The sequence below is a fragment of the Saccopteryx bilineata genome, chromosome 4, assembly GCF_036850765.1.
Source record: "Saccopteryx bilineata isolate mSacBil1 chromosome 4, mSacBil1_pri_phased_curated, whole genome shotgun sequence".
Lineage (NCBI taxonomy): Eukaryota > Metazoa > Chordata > Mammalia > Chiroptera > Emballonuridae > Saccopteryx > Saccopteryx bilineata.
Genome location: NC_089493.1, coordinates 289,343,805 through 289,361,921, shown reverse-complemented (window position 1 = coordinate 289,361,921; position 18,117 = coordinate 289,343,805). Strand labels below are relative to the sequence as shown.

The 18,117-nt window shown below is 60.1% G+C and overlaps 3 protein-coding genes across 5 annotated transcripts; 1 reads left to right on the top strand and 2 right to left on the bottom strand.

Annotated features, from left to right (window-relative positions):
- Positions 1-1,860: 1,860 nt before the first annotated feature.
- RPUSD1 (RNA pseudouridine synthase domain containing 1) lies at positions 1,861-5,384 on the bottom strand. Of its 2 annotated transcripts, none has more exons than XM_066275381.1 (6): positions 5,068-5,384; positions 4,371-4,561; positions 4,157-4,280; positions 3,964-4,066; positions 3,706-3,807; positions 1,861-3,003 (listed from the first exon to the last, which is right to left on the bottom strand). In XM_066275381.1, the coding sequence occupies exons 2-6, from the start codon at positions 4,550-4,552 to the stop codon at positions 2,576-2,578; spliced, it is 939 nt and encodes a 312-aa protein (XP_066131478.1). In that variant the 5' UTR covers positions 4,553-4,561; positions 5,068-5,384; the 3' UTR covers positions 1,861-2,575. The 2 variants fall into 2 exon arrangements, with proteins under 2 accessions (XP_066131478.1, XP_066131479.1); XM_066275382.1 differs by having other exon boundaries at positions 5,181-5,384.
- A 113-nt stretch (positions 5,385-5,497) lies between these two features.
- CHTF18 (chromosome transmission fidelity factor 18) lies at positions 5,498-15,154 on the top strand. Of its 2 annotated transcripts, none has more exons than XM_066275379.1 (22): positions 5,498-5,651; positions 5,883-6,059; positions 6,144-6,294; positions 6,840-7,008; positions 7,417-7,509; positions 7,603-7,655; positions 7,792-7,921; positions 8,333-8,542; positions 9,393-9,490; positions 9,796-9,919; positions 10,007-10,158; positions 10,334-10,427; positions 10,793-10,891; positions 10,978-11,108; positions 11,380-11,548; positions 12,425-12,649; positions 12,739-12,888; positions 12,983-13,113; positions 13,745-13,889; positions 13,999-14,130; positions 14,607-14,664; positions 14,751-15,154. In XM_066275379.1, exons 1-22 carry the CDS (start codon positions 5,561-5,563, stop codon positions 14,885-14,887), a joined length of 2,919 nt encoding a protein of 972 aa, XP_066131476.1. In that variant the 5' UTR covers positions 5,498-5,560; the 3' UTR covers positions 14,888-15,154. The 2 variants fall into 2 exon arrangements, with proteins under 2 accessions (XP_066131476.1, XP_066131475.1); XM_066275378.1 differs by having other exon boundaries at positions 5,880-6,059.
- On the bottom strand, positions 15,118-17,520 carry GNG13 (G protein subunit gamma 13). Its single transcript, XM_066275380.1, has 3 exons — positions 17,263-17,520; positions 15,465-15,596; positions 15,118-15,304 (listed from the first exon to the last, which is right to left on the bottom strand). Exons 2-3 carry the CDS (start codon positions 15,560-15,562, stop codon positions 15,199-15,201), a joined length of 204 nt encoding a protein of 67 aa, XP_066131477.1. The 5' UTR covers positions 15,563-15,596; positions 17,263-17,520; the 3' UTR covers positions 15,118-15,198.
- Positions 17,521-18,117: the final 597 nt, after the last annotated feature.

Genomic DNA, 18,117 nt, shown 5'->3' with positions numbered 1-18,117 from the left:
GCATGCGCAGCCACACACCTGCGTGCCAGGAGCAGGGAAGGCATGAGGGCGCCAGGAGGGTGTGCCACACGTGCCCGGGGGCCACTCCACCAGACAGGCCTCTGAGGTTAAGCAGGAGGGATGACTGCAGGAGGAACTTCCCGACCAGTGAGAGGTCTGGGTTCAGCTGCTGGTTGAGCGCCCTCTGCACCACAGGGCCGCATGTGACCAACACACCAGCCCCCGGCCAGGCAGAGGCACTGACCTGGGTCGGGGCCGGCGGCTGGAGGAACCAGTTGGGGATTGCTCCTGGCAGCCACACTGCTCCCACGGGAGTCCAGGTTTTGGCTGAGAGCTTGCTATGGCTCTATGCTTAAGGATGTTTAGGGAGTGGAATGTCACGTGGTAGTGGGGTCTCCACCAGTCTCAGTGCTGGAGATTCTCACTGTTCAGAGGGCACGGGAGCAGGAAGCAGCCAGAGAATGCAGGAGGCCACAACGGGTGCAGGAGGCTCAGCCTCCAGGGCGGCCCCAGCCAACAACCAGAGCAACAGAGCAATTGCTGGGCTGTGGTCACGTCTTGCCCTGGTTCTTCCACGCACTGCCTCCTCACTGAGTCAGCCTTAGCCCATACGTTTTCACAGATTAGGAAACTTGGGCCCAGAGAGGCTGAACAACTTGCCTTTGGCCACACAGCAGAGTGGGAAGCATGACCAGGCCATGCACCCAGGCTGACACCTGTGCGTGGGATGTGGGGGGCCTGGGGGCAGGGGCACAGGGTGAGGCAGGGCAGGTCTCAGCAAGTGTGAGAACTGCCAAAAGCAGGGTGTGTGAGAATAGGGACTGGCGGTGCTACCCCATCGCATCCCTGGCCAGTCAGGTTGGGCACACCACAAAAACCATCTGGCCACCTGGAATACCACTACAGGTATCCTGCGGGCCCCTCTGGTTTGTCCAAGCCCCTCCCATTACAGGTCGAGAGCAGGGGCTGGGAACTGTGTCTCTGCAGAGGCCCTATGGTGGCTGCTTCCGGCTCTGTCCCAGCCAAGATCCTGCTATGATCACAGGTAGATCCAGTCCAAGAGCCTCATGACAGGACCTGTCTCACCTAGAGAAAAGAGGGATCTGGCCCAGCCATGTACAGGGCCATGGCATGTGGCCTCATCCTGGATAGAGGTCCAGGTGACAGCCTCTCATGGCATTTCTTTTTTTTTTTTTTTTGCACTTTTCTGAAGCTGGAAACGGGGAGGCAGTCAGACAGACTCCCGCATGCACCCGACCGAGATCCACCCGGCATGCCCACCAGGGGGCGATGCTCAGCAGAGCCACTCTAGCTCCTGGGCAGAGGCCAAGGAGCCATCCTCAGCGCCCCAGCCAACTTTGCTCCAATGGAGCCTTGGCTGTGGGAGGGGAAGAGAGAGACAGAGAGGAAGGAGAGGGGGAGAGGTGGAGAAGCAGATGGGCGCTTCTCCTGTGTGCCCTGGCTGGGAATCAAACCTGGGACTCCTGCATGCCAGGCCAACACTCTACCACTGAGCCAACCGGCCAGGGCCGCCTCTCATGGCATTTTGACACAGTAGAAGGCTGATGTGACGGTGGCTGGGACAGCAGCTCTATAACGGACTGTGGTGAGACTAGATGGATGTATCATACCTATGTCTTTGGTTGGGAGGGCTGGGGATCTTCCAGCTTCTCCCAACCAGGGCAGGAGGTACTTGTTGCATGGGGGTACAGCTCAGCAGCCAGGATCAAGAGGTCAGTCCTGGGCCCTCCAGGGGTGGGGGGCTTGGTGCAGAAGTCTGCCTGGTGCAGAGAAGGGTACAGGAGTCTGGGCTCCCCCCGGAATCCCCGCATCAGAATTATTCATGGTTGTTCACAGGATTAGTCACTGAGCTTTTATTCTAAGTTCAGGAGCTCAGTTGCGGCTGAGTGATGTGTGTTGTGAGGGGCAGAGGCGGAAGCTGGGCTGCCCTTACGCCTAGGCTAAAGCCCAACAACCTATGGCTGGGTGGGAGGACCCCACAGAGCGGTATTTACGTCAGGCCAGAAGGATGGCCCAGATGCACCCTCATGATGATCAGGACGTGGGTGGAGGCAGAAGCCAAGGCACGAGCAGGACTGGCCAGGCAAGGGATGAGTCGGGACTTGCAGGCGGAGAGTGCTCAGCTGAGCTGGGGTGATGGCAGAGGGTCTGATCAGAGAGGAGCAGGCTGCTCTGGGAGCTGGACTAGGCGCCGGGGGAGGAGGCCACCCAGGAAAGGGCTGACCCAGGTCCTTTTCCAGGGCAATCCCTGGGCAAGTCTCAAAACAGGGGCTAGGAGTGAAGCTTTGGAGTCAGAAAGGTGTTTTGGGAGGCCTTGGCTTCCTCTGGGGTGCTGGTCCTACTCCACGGGGCCCTTCATCCTCCATCATCGTGGCTGCCTGGCTCCCCCTATTGGCCCTTCAGTCCTTCTTCAGGTTTGGCTGCTACAGTTGGGGTAGAGCCTCAGTCCTCCTGGGCTGGGACACCTCTAGCTCGGGATGGGCTCTGGGTTCTGACCTGCAGTTCCCATCTACCTGAAGGTTCCATCCTGCACCCCAACACTAGGCCCACGTGTTCAGTTATCTGGCCCCAACGTCCATTCTGATAGCCACTGAAGGCATGAGGCCCACTGTGCCTCTGTCTCAGGGGGACGGGCAGGGGGCGGTGGGGGCCGGCCTGGCTCAGGCAGACGAATGGAGGGGCTGCAGGGCTCCTGGCCCCCTTCTGTGGGTTTAGGATCATGGGCAGCCCGCAGGACCTGGACAAGCTGATCCAGCGGTTGTATCAGGGTGTGGGGGCTCCAGCAGGCATCAAGGGTGGGCACGAAGGGGTCCGGTGTGCAGGCTTCCACACACTCGGTCTGCGTGGGGATCCGCAGGTAGAAGGCATGCAACATCATGCGGAACGGCTGGTCTTCCCGGCCCGAGGCCTGTCCATAGGTCAGGTCCCCCACAACAGGGTGGCCGAGGGCACTGCAGTGCACACGCAGCTGGTGTGTCCGGCCTGTGTGGGAAGAGAGGGCCAGTGAGGCAGGCGTCTTGCTCCATGATTGCCACCCACTGGTCATGTCACACCCAGCACTGTCCCCAGCTGCCTCATACAATGTCTGAAAACAGAAACCCTCCCTGCGTTCTACTACAGACGAGGACATAAAAGCTCATAATGGAGTCAACTTCTAGGGTCACCTCTGTTGAGAGTAGGGCCAGGGTGGCACTCAGTAGAATGGAGAACTCAGGCCAGTCTTCCTGATGGCTTCACATCCAGACCAGCAAGACCACTTGTAGGTGGAGCAGAGTAAAGGGGGAATACACGATGATGAAGGAAGACTTGACTTGGGTGTAAACACAAAATGCTATATGTAGATTATGTACTACAGAACTGTATACCTGGAATCTATATGATTTTACTACATCATGCCACTCCAATAAATCCAATTAAAAAACCCCACACCACTCATAGAGTAAAATCCTCAGGCTGCAAGGTTAAATGTGCAGAGGAGGGTCAGCTTTGTAGGCAATGGCTGGGGTGGTCCCAGTCAGGCTACTCTATCTCTCTGTGTCTCAGTGTGCTTCCCCATGGAACAGGAGCGCTGCAGCGCTCTGCCTGAGGAGACGCTGACACCAGGCATCTACCACGCTGCGGGCAGGACACTGGGTGGTAAGTTAAGGAGCCTGGGAAGCTTCCAGGTCCCACACCTGAACATACCTGTGAGGGGCTGCAGCAGCACTTTGGAGACGGGGTCACCTGCATACAGCCCGTGTTCTAGAACCACCAGCTCCGTGAGGCTTGGTTTCGGGTTCTCACAGCCTGGGGGGTTGACAGGGAGACTGTAAGGGTTGGCTGGGCCAACCCTGCGGCCCCAGCCCACCCCTACACAAGCCAGTCGCCTGGGTTGGCTCTACCCACCCCAGGTCCCCCTGGGCGGAAGGTGCCCCGTGGCCCCGGCCCCCTTTCCCACTGTACCCTGGGTTCCCTCGATGCACATGGTGTGGGCCCGACCCTCCGTGCTGTTCCTGCCGATAGCATAGCTGATGGTCATCCGGCTCTCCTGGATGTGCCCTCGAACCTGCAGGGCAGGGGAGCCACCGACACTCAGGGCCTGCCAAAGTGGGCTGAGCATTGGTGTCCCCGAGCCCCAGGACTGGCCAAGCCTTACCAGAGCCAGGTAAGCCTTGGTGACACGCCGTTCCTTGAAGCACTTGTAAGCACTGCCTGCCGCTGCCTTGTTCAAGGCCACACAGAGTGCTCCGCTGGTGGAGAAGTCCAGTTGGTGACAAAACCTGCAAAGGGACAGAAGTGGCTTAGCTGACGGCGACCACCTCGCTCCAGTGGAGGCTGCCTTGGACTACCTGTGCTATGTCCCCTCATACCTGAACCCGTAATAGGTGTCTGGGTCAGCCAGCTCAGGGAAGCGGTGCCGCAGCTGCTTCTGGAGGGTCAGTGTCTCCTTCCATGTCTTGCTATCGATGCGCACGTCCCAGTGCTTGTTCGCCACCAGGAAGTCACGGCTCTGGTACACAATGGACAGGTTCTCCATGCTGCCTGGCTCCATGGTGGGCGCCTGCAAACAGAGCAAGTGTGTGCAGTGGTGGTTCATGGGGTGAGTAGCCCAAATAAGACAGATAACTCTACTCTCCAGAGCCCTGGGTCTGAAGCCACAGATGTTGTATGTCAAGCAAGTGTGTCCACCTACTCCGCACCTTCATCCACCGAGCCCCTTAATACTCCCACCCCTGAAACAAGTAAAGAGTGTCAGCTGGGTGGGAGTGTGGGGAGCCAGTGTTGCTCTGACGGCGGGGCAGTCCCGCAGTTTAGCCCAGACCCAGTCCTTGGGAGTAGAGTAGTCTTGTATTACAGCCTTCTACCACCTACTTTTCCCAAAAGACCAGGAATATGTGATGAGGGCCTTTCTCTGAGTGGGGAGAGGGTCAAGGAAAGGGGCTGCTCTGCCCGCACACGACCGGAGGTGGCATAGATCAGCCGGGTGCAAGGGCGCAGGGCGCTGCTGTAGGGGTGGAGTCCACCCTCGCCCACTCACATCCCTTCACGCAGACACCCATCTCCTACCTCCCCTCCGAGGAAGCCTCCACCTCCCTCGCGCGTGATGGCACAAACCGAGGAGTTCCGGGTGGACCCCGGCCGCGAGCCCCTCCTGCGACTCCGCCCACTCCGGAACCGACCTGCAGTCCAATTGCGCCGTCCGGGCCCCCGAGGCCGCTGGCCCGCCCTGAATTCAGCCCCGCGTCCCGCGCCTCTCGAGCCACGTCCCCGGGACCTCTCGTTCGGCCACGGAGCCGCGTTTCTCCAGGTCCGGCCTGCCCGCGCAGCCCCGCCTACGCCCCCAGACGCTAACTCCAAATTTTGACTCGGCTCCACCCGGCCTGCGCGCGCAGCCCCGCCCCGCCCCTCCCCTTCATCTGGCCAATGGCGAGTGCCGCCGGCCACGCCGCCCGTTGATTGGCGGCGCCAGGACGCTGAGGGCGGGAGTGGCGCGCGGCCTGCGGCGCGGGAGGTTCGGAGCAGGAACCGAGACTGGCATGTTCTGCGGGACTGCACGACCATGGAGGACTACGAGCGGGAACTGTACGGCGTCGAGGACGACTTCGACAGCCAGTTCTCGGCCGAACTCGAGGTGCTGGCCGAGCTGGAAGGTGCGCGCGCGGGGCCCGTCGCGGCTTCGTCACCTGTAATTCTACAGGGTCCCGGCCTGCCTCCTGGGTCCGGGCCTGCCCCTCGGATGGGTGCGGGCAGGCGAGCGAAGGCTGGAGGCAGTCGCGACCTGAGGCGGGGGCGCGTCGGACAGAGAGGGGCCTTCCTGCGCCGCTGACCGTCTGGAGGTAGGCTGCCCTGAGGCGGTTGCTGTGACTCTTCTCTCCCAGCAGGGTCAGCGGCCCTGTCACCCCCCAGGGACCGGATCCAGCTGACGTTTGAGGAGGCCATTGCTGGAGGGGACGCTGCAGCTCCCTCTTCTCCAGGTGGACCTTCAAGGAACCGCAAGTGCGGTGCCAGGAAGAGGCAGCAGGCCACCAGCGGACAGAGGCACAGGGATCTGCTCCCGAGTAAGGCCGCGGCCCCCCACAGGGGTGGGGTGCGAGACAGGGGAAGCGCCTCTGTTCTTTCTGAGATTGTTTGTGTCTCTCCAGCCCCCAAAGTCAAGCGGCCCAGGATCGAGGTGGTCAAGAGGCTGAACTTTGAGCAGGATGAGATGGAAGAGCCACTGCTTCCTGACTCCCCTCCTCAGGATATCACTCCCCCACTGAGTCCTGAGGTCCCAGCTGAGCTGTGGGGCGAGGGGTGTGTGGCTTGGGGCACAGGTGTCCTAGGCTCCTGGGATTGGAAGTGTCTTTTTTTTTTTTCTTTTCTTTTTTTACAGGGACAGAGAGAGTCAGAGAGAGGGATAGATAGGGACAGACGGACAGGAACGGAGAGATGAGAAGCATCAATTATCAGTTTTTTTGTTGCAACGCCTTGGTCGTTCATTAATCAAGGCACACTTTCTCATATGTGCCTTGACCGTGGGCCTTCAGCAGATCGAGTAACCCCTTGCTCGAGCCAGCGACCTTGGGTCCAAGCTGGAGAGCTTTGCTCAAACCAGATGAGCCTGTGCTCAAGCTGGCGACCTTGCGGTCTCGAACCTGGGTCCTCCGCATCCCAGTCCGACGCTCTATCCATTGCGCTACCGCCTGGTCAGGCTGGAAGTGTCTTGTTCCTCATACAAAGTCCCAAGGCCTGGGGTTCGGGGCTTGTGGAAGGGCTTGGTAGCAGAGGGTGGATCTGGGCCCCTTATCTGAAAATTAACATGTGGCAGGAGTCCTAAGACCGCCCTGGTCCTTTTTCAGGATTGTGGATGCTGGTGATGACATGGGTCTGATACCGGCCTCACCAGCCACTCGCAATCCGGTCCTGAGGCGACCCCCCATCCTAGAGGATTACATCAACGTGACCTCCACAGGCGGTGACAGGGCCTTTCTGGTGCTACGGGCTGACCCAGTTGGCACTGGGGTGCAGGTGGGTGCTGTTTGTCCACGGAGGGGGGGGGTGGCTAAGCTAGCCGCAGGCCTCCTGTGGGATCGGTAGGCTTAATGCTGCCCAGAAAAGGGTCCTAGGCATTGTATCCACACCAGACATCTTGGGGACATCTCAGGGAGCTCACCTGGTTTCTAGTCATCCACTCAATAATAATTGTCTTCTCTGTCCATCCTATTTTTACCCATCTCTCCTCTCTCCTAGACACTAAAATGGTTCCATCTAAGTGGCTTTTTTTTTCAGTTCCTGGTCAGAGAGGGGGCTTCTCCATCTCCAGGCCTGCTGATGCTGGGGTTGCAGCCTGAGTCCCTGAGCATGGTGGGAGGGGCACGGGTGACTCCATGTCCTAGGAGGGGTTCTGGAGGTGACTGCTACTCTTCCTCCCCTCAGAGCTCTTTCTCGGCTATCCCATGGCGTGGACGTGGCCATTTGGATCTCCTGGGTGTGTCATTCGCCTCTCTGAAGGAACAGGTTGACAGAGAGGTGGGGTCTGCTGGGGTTTGCTGGGAGTGGAGGGGTGGCTCTGGGGTGACTGGCTGTTTTAGTCATCCTGCTCTTAATCCCCACTGTGCACAGCGGCAGCAGCGATTGCTCGAAGAGGCCCAGCGGCTCTCGGATACGCTGCACAGGTGATGCAGTGGACCCTTTGCCCCTGGTACCCTCGACTGTTCCTGAACTGCTGACCCCAGTCTGAATTCTGGGTGGGGGGGAGGGTAATCCTTGCTGGGGTTCAAGCCAGGTGGCTCAGGGTACAATGATCTTCAGCCTCAGGACAGAGGAGGTGGAGGAGGAGGCCCCTGAGGAGGTGCCAGCCAATAGCCAAGATGACTCCAAGCACTGCCTCTGGGTGGATGAGTTTGCACCCCAGCATTACACCGAGCTGCTCAGCGATGACGTGAGGCCTATATTTGCTCAGTGTGACTGGCGTCCTTGTTGTCAAGAGGGGGACTATGGTCTGCCTTGCTGAGTTGTAAATGGGGAAACTGAGGCCAGCACAGGCCTGGCATGCTGCTGGTCACCTATGCCGTGGGCTGGGGATCCAGAGCATCCCATTCCTGGAGCCGTTGTTTCCTTTTCTCTCAGCAGCTGATGCCCCTGGGAGTGGTGAGGGCTTCTAGAGTGGTCAGAACCAGGACTGTGGGGTGGAGACCCCTCTGTAAGCCTTACTTTGCCACTAACAAGAAGGGTGCATGTGTGTTGGTCACTTGTTGTTCAGCCTTAGCATCTTTGTATGTGTCTGGGTTTATGACAGCACGTGGAGTCTTTGGTGTTGGCGGTACTCCAAACAATGCCTCCCTTCCCACAGTTCACCAACCGCTGCCTCCTCAAGTGGCTGAAGCTGTGGGACCTGGTGGTATTTGGCCGAGAGAGGCCAGCCCGGAAGCCTAGGCCCAGTGTGGAGGCGGCCTGTGTTGGCAAGGAGGCCACAGCCTCCAGCAAGTGGAAAAGCCACGAGCAGGTGTTGGAGGAGATGCTGGAGGCTGGGCTGGACCTGAGTCGGCGGCCTCGGCAGAAAGTGAGCCCTACCTGTCTGCCCGGCATACACCTCCAAGCCCAGGGGTTAGGCTCACTGGCTAGTGCCTTTACACCTCCGGAGGATACATTTACTGCCCATCATGACTGTGGGCACGACGACATGGTGGTGGAGGTGTCAGTGACGTGACTGTCTTTGAAGGACCCAATACCTCCTAAAGGATGATTGTGGTAGACGGTGGTTTCAAGGGAGTTGTCATGTCAGTAATGGCTGTGTCCCTGTCAGCTCCCACCATCACTGGCTTTATTCAGGGCTTTGTCTCATTCTGAAGTGCTATTTTTGAGCTATGAACACGCTCAGGTTCTCTCTCTCTCTTTTTTTTTTTTTTTTGTATTTTTCTGAAGCTGGAAACGGGGAGAGACAGTCAGACAGACTCCCGCATGCGCCCGACCGGGATCCACCCGGCACGCCCACCAGGGGCGACGCTCTGCCCCTCCGGGGCGTCGCTCTATTGCTACCAGAGCCACTCCAGCACCTGGAGCAGAGGCCAAGGAGCCATCCCCAGCACCCGGGCCATCTTTGCTCCAATGGAGCCTTGGCTGCGGGAGGGGAAGAGAGAGACAGAGAGGAAGGAGAGGGGGAGGGGTGGAGAAGCAGATGGGCGCTTCTCCTGTGTGCCCCGGCCGGGAATCGAACCCGGGACTTCTGCACGCCAGGCCGATGCTCTACCACTGAGCCAATCGCTCAGGTTCTCATCGGGTGATTGGGGTGCATTTGAGGGGACATCCCCCAGTACCAAGCTTCACAGGACAGGATTATTAGCCTTGGTGTTTGGGCCGGGACCTCTCCATCGTGGTGCAGGTTGCAGCATGTCTTCATGTCTTGGCTGCAGGTGGCTCTGCTCTGTGGACCCCCTGGGCTGGGCAAGACCACTCTGGCCCACGTGATCGCAAGGCATGCTGGGTACTCTGTGGTGGAAATGAATGCAAGGTGAGTGGAAGGGAAGGCCTGGCCTCTGGGCCTCTTGTCTGTCCTGATAAGTCAGGTTGAGTCTGGGACACTGGTGGGTTAGAGGTGGGGCTGGGGTCCCAGGGACCCTGGCAGTGGACTTGGGGGGGGGGTCCTCGGTCACTGGAATTTGGGGCAGCCATGTTGTGGGGGTCTCCTTTTTGGTAGTCTCAAGATGTAAGTGTAGCATCTTGGCCCTAGGAGATCATCCTGCCAGGGACACTGGCTGCTGCCTTGGCTGAGGCCACAGGTCCCCTGATGGTCCCTTTTCCGCTTCATGGTTCCAGTGACGACCGCAGCCCTGAGGCCTTCCGCACCCACATCGAGGCGGCCACGCAGATGGAGTCTGTGCTGGGTGTTGGTGGGAAGCCCAACTGCCTGGTCATTGACGAGATCGATGGGGCCCCCACGGTGGGCCTCCTGGGTACTTGGCCATTGGGTGGTGGGTGTGTGGGCAGTGGGGCTGTGGCTCATTGTGCCCGCTGCACCTCCCCTCAGGCTGCCATCAACGTGCTCCTCGGCATCATCAACCGCAGAGGCCCGAAGGAGGCGGAGCCAATAGGCCTGGCCATGCCGGTGGGTGAGGGGCGACGGCTGCGGGCAGAGGGGGCTCTCTTGATGAGGCCAGTCATCTGCATCTGCAATGACCAGTGAGTTGAGTGGGGAAGCATCTCCAGGGTGGGGGGCCTCAGGATGTTCCCCAGGGCAGGGCTTCCACATAAAGCCTGCCTCTGGGAGGGTACATTCTAGCCCACCTGGCCACCGAGTGGATTTGAGGCTGGGATTTGTTACAAGGTTTTCCCTGCTCCCTGTGCCCGTCCACAGGTTTGCGCCCTCTCTGCGGCAGCTGAGGCAGCAGGCTTTTCTGCTTCACTTTCCGCCTACACTACCATCCAGGCTTGTGCAGCGGCTGCAAGAGGTCAGTGGGGGCAGGGGATGGGGCCCAGGGCCCAGGCTGCATGGCTAACGGCGGGTGGGGGGACGGGACCCCTTCTGTGGTCTTATCCTTCCCTCCCCACTCTACCCCTGTCCCACCTAGGGCCCTGTCTCCTTTGTTGCTGCCACCGTCACCCCCCACCCCTCCAGCTGGTCCAGGTCCTGAGGGTGAGGGTGACTGGATCACTTTGGTGGTGGGGGGTCTCTAGTGGACAGCAGGCCCAGTTCACAGGGCCTGCAGCCTTTGTCTCCTGTAGGATGAGAACAGTTACTTATCTGTCTCCAGGGAGGAGGTGACACAGGTAGGGCTCTGAGGGAGGTGGATACGCACGCTCTTTCCTCCTGCAGATCTCCCTACGGCAGGGTCTGCAGGCTGACCCAGGTGCCCTGGCAGCCCTCTGCGAGAAGACGGACAACGACATCCGTGCCTGCATCAACACCCTGCAGGTGGGCAGGGGGAAGCTGGCTGTGGTGGGGTGGGGCTAGGGCAGGGGCAGGGGCAGCTACTCTTACCTCCCACGCCCTGTGTCCAGTTCCTGCATGGGCGGGGCCAGCGGGAGCTGAGTGTGCGGGCTGTGCAGACCACACGAGTCGGCCTCAAGGACCAACGCAAGGGGCTCTTCTCTGTGTGGCAGGAGGTCTTCCAGTTGCCCCGTGCCCAGAGGTAAATGGGATGGACAGAATGAGAGGGTGGGCCAGCCTCGCCTCAATATCTATGGTGACCAAGCCCAGGACACCAAACCCTGCATATATAGGACACACACACACACAAAACCTTTGCTGATGGACACCCAAGGCTGCCTGGGCCCTGCTTTCAGGGCTGCCTCCGCCTTCCTCACTGCTCCCTCCTTGGGGCTCTCTTGGGTTGGGACTGTGCTGTCGAGAGGAATAAAGTGGATGGGGATTCCACTCCAGCCTCCGCACCCCCTCTGTAGGCGACGTGTGGGCCAGGACCCAATTCTGCCTACCCACACGCTCCTGGGCGACGGGCTCATGGGCTTGGGGCATCAGGCAGCCGAGGCACCCCTGACCATGGCTGCACAGCGGTTCTACCATATTCTGCATGTGGCTGCCTCCACGGGTGAGCATGAGAAGGTCGTCCAGGTAACCATGCTTTAGCTGAAACTTCTTTCCAGGGCCCAGGGTTGGGGGAGTGTTCACTGATAGTGAACAGAAGGCAATTCAGATAGTGCCAAGCTAGAGAAGCAGCAGGTGGGGTGGGAGTGAGGTGGGGCAGACACAGGGCATCAGAGGCCTCCGAGGGGACTGTGAGCAGGACAGAGGGCCAGAGGAGGGGCTGGCTGGTGCTAGGAGGGGAATGGTCACTATCATGGGCTAGGAGGGAGAGGCAGTGGGCTGAGGGTGGGGGTGGGGGGTCTTTGATTGTAGGATCTCCGGTTGCCAGTTGGGAATCAGTGAGAGGTAGCAGCAGTGACAGCAGCTGGGCAGCCAGATCCAGTGATTGGGAGGGGCTTGATTCTGCACATGAGCTGCAGAAATGGGGACATGTCAGAGAGCAGGTAGGGATTTTGGTCTGAGCGGTGGTAGAGATGCCCCCCCAACTGAAAGCCCAGCCTACGCTGTTTCTCTAAGCCGCTTTGGGTGAGTGGTCAGGGATCCATGCAAATCCAGAAATCCCTGGTGCAGTGGGCAAAGCAGTGGCAGGAGGGGATGGGACTTCCTCATAGAAGGATCACGGGAGCTCTGCTCTCAAGCCTGGTGGACAGAACTTACTTTAGGGAGGGGTGCAGGGGTTTCTTTCCTGCACATCCCAGGATCTTGGTCAAACCAGAGTGGGGGTGGCAGGTGGGCCCTTTTGCTCTCCCCTCAGGGCCCTGTGGCCACTCACTGGCGTTTGCTGCTCTTCTAAGAGACATACTTGGCAGGGCAGATGGGCAGTGAAGGGTTCCAGAGGAAGGTACTTGTGCTGTGGCGGGTGGATGATGGCGCTGGAGGCACTGAGGGACCCACCACCCGCAGGGCCTGTTTGACAACTTCCTGCGCCTGCGCCTGCGGGACTCCAGTCTGGGCACCGTGTGTGTGGGACTCGACTGGCTGGCCTTTGAGGACCTGCTGGGCCAGGCTGCCCACCACGGCCAGAGCTTCCAGTTGCTGCGCTACCAGCCCTTCCTGCCCGTGGCCTTCCACCTGCTGTTCGCCTCCAGCCATGTGCCAAGGATTGCCTTCCCCAGTGGCCAGCAGGAGGTGTGCCCTGCAGCTTGTCGCTGTCTAGGCTGGGCCCCAGGTCCTGGGGGATCCTGGCTGACTTCATTCCGGTTTACCCTCCACCCCAGGCCCAGAACCGGACAAGTCAGGTGCAGAACCTGATCCAGACGCTGGTGTCGGGTATTGCACCGGCCACCCGCTGCCGAACAGCACCCCAAGCCCTTGTCCTCGACACCCTCTGTCTGCTCCTGGACATCCTCGTGCCTAAGCTGCGTCCTGTGAGTGCTTTACCCAGCAGGAGGGAGTAGCTGCCAGCTGCTGGGGTCCTGGCCATGCTCAGCATTCCTGTGCCTGTTGCCTACCTGCCCACAGGTGAGCACGCAGCTGTACAGTGCTCGTGAGAAGCTGCAGCTGGCCAGCCTTGTGGGCACCATGCTTGCCTACAACCTAACCTACCGCCAGGAGCGCACGCCCGATGGGCAGTATGTCTACAGGCTGGAGCCGTGAGTCTCTGCAGCGCCTGGGACGGGGGGCTGGGGCTGGGCCAGCAGTCTAAAAGCATGGCCTCGGCGAGGTGTCGGTCTGTTCCTGTGTCAGAGCTTGGGGGTTGTTGGTTCTAGCTTAGCTCTTGCCCACATGTGACTGAAACGGGCCCCAGATTGGGCATAGCCTCAGGACCTGGGTTTACTGCAGAACTCTCAATGCCCGCCATCCCCCAGGAGCCACCCCAGGGCTTTGTTTTTCTGTCCCGAGATGGTTGTGGGGATGGATCGCCTCTGGGCAGCAAGACCCCAGAGTATCTGGGATGCAGATGTTCCTTTGTGCCAATGCAAGGAGGCAGTAATGGTGGGTTCTGAGCGTGAAGCCCAGCCTGAGTCCCGGCCCTGCCATGTCATCTCACTCCCCTCCACCTTCCTAGCCCTGGGCATGGCCCTTCTCATGCCCATAGACAGTTGAAGGAACAGGTTCAGAGATACGCCCCCTGCTGGCCTGGGCTGGGCACTGCAGAGCTGGAACTGGATCCTAGTCTTCAGCTTCCACTTCCTATCGTTTGGTGTCATTGTGGTGGGTTGCCCTTGTCCCTGTCACCACTGAGTGGGTGCCTGGGTGTCCTGCGCCACCCACCCCGAGCAGGAACTTGGAGGAGGTTTGCCACTTTCCTGAGCTGCCTGCCCGAAAGCCCCTCACCTACCAGGCCAAGCAGCTCATTGCCCGTGAGATTGAAGTGGAGAAGATGCGGCGGGCGGAGGCCGTGGCCCGAGATGCGGACAGCCCCCAGGTAAGCCCACCTCCGGCTTGGGCAGAGCAGGACCTGGTAAGGCACTGCCCTCCAAGTGGACACTGCCCTTGGAATGGCCCTGCCCAGCCACTGCACCCACTTCCTGCAGGTGGACCAGAGTGCCCCCAGGGCCCAGGACCCACACAGGGAAGCTGGGGGGAGAGGGGCACAGCCACCCACCCCCCGTAGCCATGAGCAGCGGCTGGAGCGCATCCTGAAGAGAGCTGTCCTGGAGGACCAGGTTTGGGGGTGGAGGGGGCCATGCAGGCGGGCTGGGTGACCTTGTGCCGGTGTTCCCCTGAGGGACCCACTAAGGGTCCAGCTCCCTGCTGCTCAGCAGGGTAGGGCTTCACTGGGGCTCAGTTTCCCAGCTGGGCAGGAGGGTGCGTTCCACTGGCACCTGCTGCCCTGGCCCTCCCCCGACGGAGCAGGCAGCTGTGAGGGTGGGGGGACGGGTGGGCAGTGGGCTCCTGGCCCTCAGAAGTGCTTCCTGCTGCATGTGAGGGTCTGATCTGGGCTGTGAGGGGTGGGGCAGGAAGACTTGCTGAGCAGGCCAGCGTGCAGTGATGGGGAGGGGCTGGGAGAGATGTCTAAGCCCCGGCCGAGGGCCACTGCTCAGAGGTGCCAGGAGACCTGTTCTCCTTCGGAGAGCTCTCCCCTGGTGGCAGGGAGTGTCTTCTGTGTGCCCCCATGAGCCTGACTAGCCACCCTCTTCAGGCCGAGAGGGATTTCTTCGGTCGTGTGGTCATCAGGAAAGCAGCAGTCCTGAGTGCAGGTGTGTGTGGGGTAGGAGCGCTGGAGGTGGGGGCTGGGGGCAAGGGGCAGGGGGCAGGCAGAGGATCAACCCTGCGGCTCCCACAGAGGACACAGCCCCTGAGACGGATGCAGTTGAACAGCGCATGGGCACTGCAGTGGGCAGGAGTGACGTCTGGTTCCGCTTCAAGGAGGGTGTCTCCAATGCTGTGCGACGCAGCCTGCATATCAGGGACCTGCTGTAGCTGGGTCCCACCGGCACCTCAGCATCACTGGACACCCTAGTCCACACTACTCCCAGGGTTACAGCGGATGCCCTGGTCCACATTGGAGGCCACAGATCCAGGCTGGATGCCCCAGAGCTACTCCACATACCTGATGTTCATGACTGATACCTACACTGGACACAGCTCATGCTGGACATCCCCAGATCCACACAGGACACCCGTTCTTAGAAAATGTACAAAAGCACAGATACCTTGGAAAGTCTTTATAAAAGTCCCCTTTACAGAGCTGCTCCCTTCACAAAGAGCATGGACCTGGGTGAGGCGTGGGGTCACAGGATGGCACACTTGCCCTTCTCCACCCACGGGTTGTTTTTCATGAGGTCAGGGTTCAGGAAGGGGTCCTTGGAGATTCCATCCTCGATCCACTTGAGAAGCCTGTGGGTAGGGAGAATGGGTGAGCAGTGGGCACCTGACCCCTCAGAAGTGCTGCCCAGTGGCTACCTGTGAGGATTTGATCTTAGCTTATGCAAATGAACACAGGCAGGGAAATGAGATGCAAATCAACAGCTGGCCCTGGGTGTGTTGAGGCACTCACTCAGGAATGGTCTTCGATGACATCTCCCTTTTGAAGGCCAGCTGGTACTTGAGGCTTTCAACCTCCTTTTTCATCTGGGGCACATCCCACTCCTCCATGGCGTCGGGGGCTTCGGAAGAGGCCAGCCTGGGGCTGGAGGACACAGGAAGAGGCAGTAGAACCCTGGATCTGTCAGCCTGCAGTCATCCCAAGGTTCCCTCCCCACCCCCCCATGAGGCCCCCCACACAAATGGAGCCCCATCCTTGCACACTGACTCCCAACCCACAGCCCAGGGCGGTCCCTGGGGTCATACCACCAGCCCCTTGTGCTTCCCAGGTACACACTGAGATGCAGGGCCTGGGTCTGAGGCCCAATGTGTAGGTGAACGTGCCCCCCCTCCATGGAGCTAATTAACTGCAGTGGAAACTTTCCATCCAATTAAAGCCTTAGCACAGCTGGGCCACTGGGTTGGAGAGGGATGGAACATGGTCCCTGCTGGGGAGACAGGGAGATAGTGGGACTGGCACATAGCGAAGATGGGTTCCCCTTGCTCCCCAGCTGCAAGGCCCACTTTCCACTCCTGCTTGCAGAGGCACAGCCCAGACCATCACATAGGGCGCAGGAGCTTGTGTGGCTGCTGGCATGTGTGCCCTCCCACTTTGCATGGACAAAACCCCTATGGAGGTTGAGTTAATCCTGGGGCTACGAGGATTTGACTGCATTTTGCATCTCTGGCTGGGGGTTGGGGATCCTGGGGGTCTTGGGGGTCAGAGGCTGCGTAGGAGGGCCAGGATGCAGAACAGCTACAGTTTCCTGCTGTCCAATGTCTCCTCTAGAACTTGACAACCTGCATGGCCTAGTTTATGCTTGTGAACCAGCCTGGCAAAGCCACAGGTTGAGACCTCTCAGTGGATTAAGCCAGTTGAGGGCAAATGAGTTGCTTTTTGCTTCCCCCATCCCAGCCCGTTCCAGGGACCCAGGGTATTTCTCACTGTCCCCTGGCCACTACCCCCAACACTGAGGTTGGGAATCAAGGGACCGGCTTTCTTGACCTTGGGAGGATGGGCAGGGCACCACAGATGCCGACAGGAGTCTGACCCTGCCTGCCTTAGGTTGTATCAGGGACTCGTGGACGGTCTCCATCCCGGGCTGGGATGGTGGGGTGGTGGGGGAGGGCCTTGGTTTTGTGGTGATCCGGGAGAGTGGCTGATGGGGAGGGAGTGTGGGCCGGGGAGCCGGGAGCCAGGGTGACAGCCCACGGAAGCAGAGCATCTCTGAGGGGCAGCAAGGGGGGAGGTGTGCAGGAGCTCCTCCGCCAGAGGCCCCAAGTTCCAGCACCCCGACCCCAGAGCAGGTTCTCACGCAGACAGCCAGGTGGTGGTGGTGGGGGGCATCCCAGTGTAGGGACAGCAGTGGCCCTGTCCACAGACCCCTCCTCCACTGGTGGGCCCTACCAGTGCGCAGCGGCTGCCAAGCCCGGCTTCCAGTCCCACGCACCCTGCCTGCCCCACAATCTACACCGCCCCCAGCACGGTGCTTGGCGGGCACTGCGGGCGGCGCGCACGGCGCACTGACGGACGCGGCTCGCCTTCCTGTTGGCTGCCCCAGCCCACCCGCCCACACACAGAGGGGTCCAACGCACGGCTGGCCTGGCCCCTTGGGACTCTCAGCGGCTACCCATCGCTGGAAGACAGGGAATCAGAGGCTTCTCCTCTCGGGTTAGGTCTGTCCAGTTCAGCCTAGTTAGAGCTGGACAAGGCTCAGAACCCTGGGTCTCACTTCCCTGCTCAGCCTAAGGGACCGGTTCATCAGACCTACCTTGGGCGGTGATGGTGAGGGAGAAGTGATGACAAGGATCAAGTGATGGCAAAGTGATCGCGAGGGCTAAGTGATGGACGAGTGAACCTAGCACACAGGCAGGCAAAGCCCAGCAGGTGCCCGCCCACTCCAGCCACCTGGGGCCAGGCCCTGGCACCGCCCTCACTCTCCCCACCCCGCACAGGAGACTTAGCCTGGCTCGGTCAGCCTCCAGGGGTGGGAGATGCAGTGCGAAGTCAGCTCTGGCCTTGAGCCTTAAGGTCCTTCTGCTTTGCCCTTCAGCCCTCAGGGCAGATGCCACCAGTGCAAGACTGCATCCTCTTCTCAGAGATGCCCTGGGTGTGCCCAGTGGGCCCACTGCCCTGCTCCACTCTTAGGGAAACTGTACCTCCCCCACCCCCCAGCCCCGGCCCACTGGGTGACGCAGGTGCCAGGCTGTATCCTGGGCAGGTCCCCAGGTGGCAGGGCCCAGCTCTCCAAACAAGGACCCAAGGAAGCTGGAGCCCAAGGCTCCCCCAGGGGAGGCCTGGAACAGGCACTTAGCAGGTGCTTCTGTGGCCTCCCCTGGGCTAGACCGCTATGACCAGTCACTCTGCTCTGCTTGAAGGTTAGGATGGGGTGCCCCCTGCTCCTTCAGACACCTGGGTCCTTCCTGTTGTGATTCTGTAAAAGGGGTCAGTGATACTTCCTGGCCCCTCGAGCATGTACGTGATGACAGACCAGGAGGCACTCGGAAACTAGGGCACATCAGGGAAGCTAGGGATTATTTTTATTACGGATTTGGGTGGGTGGGTGGAGGGCTTAGAACCAAGGGCATCCACGTTTTCCTCAGGGCAGATGGTTGCATGGTCTCTC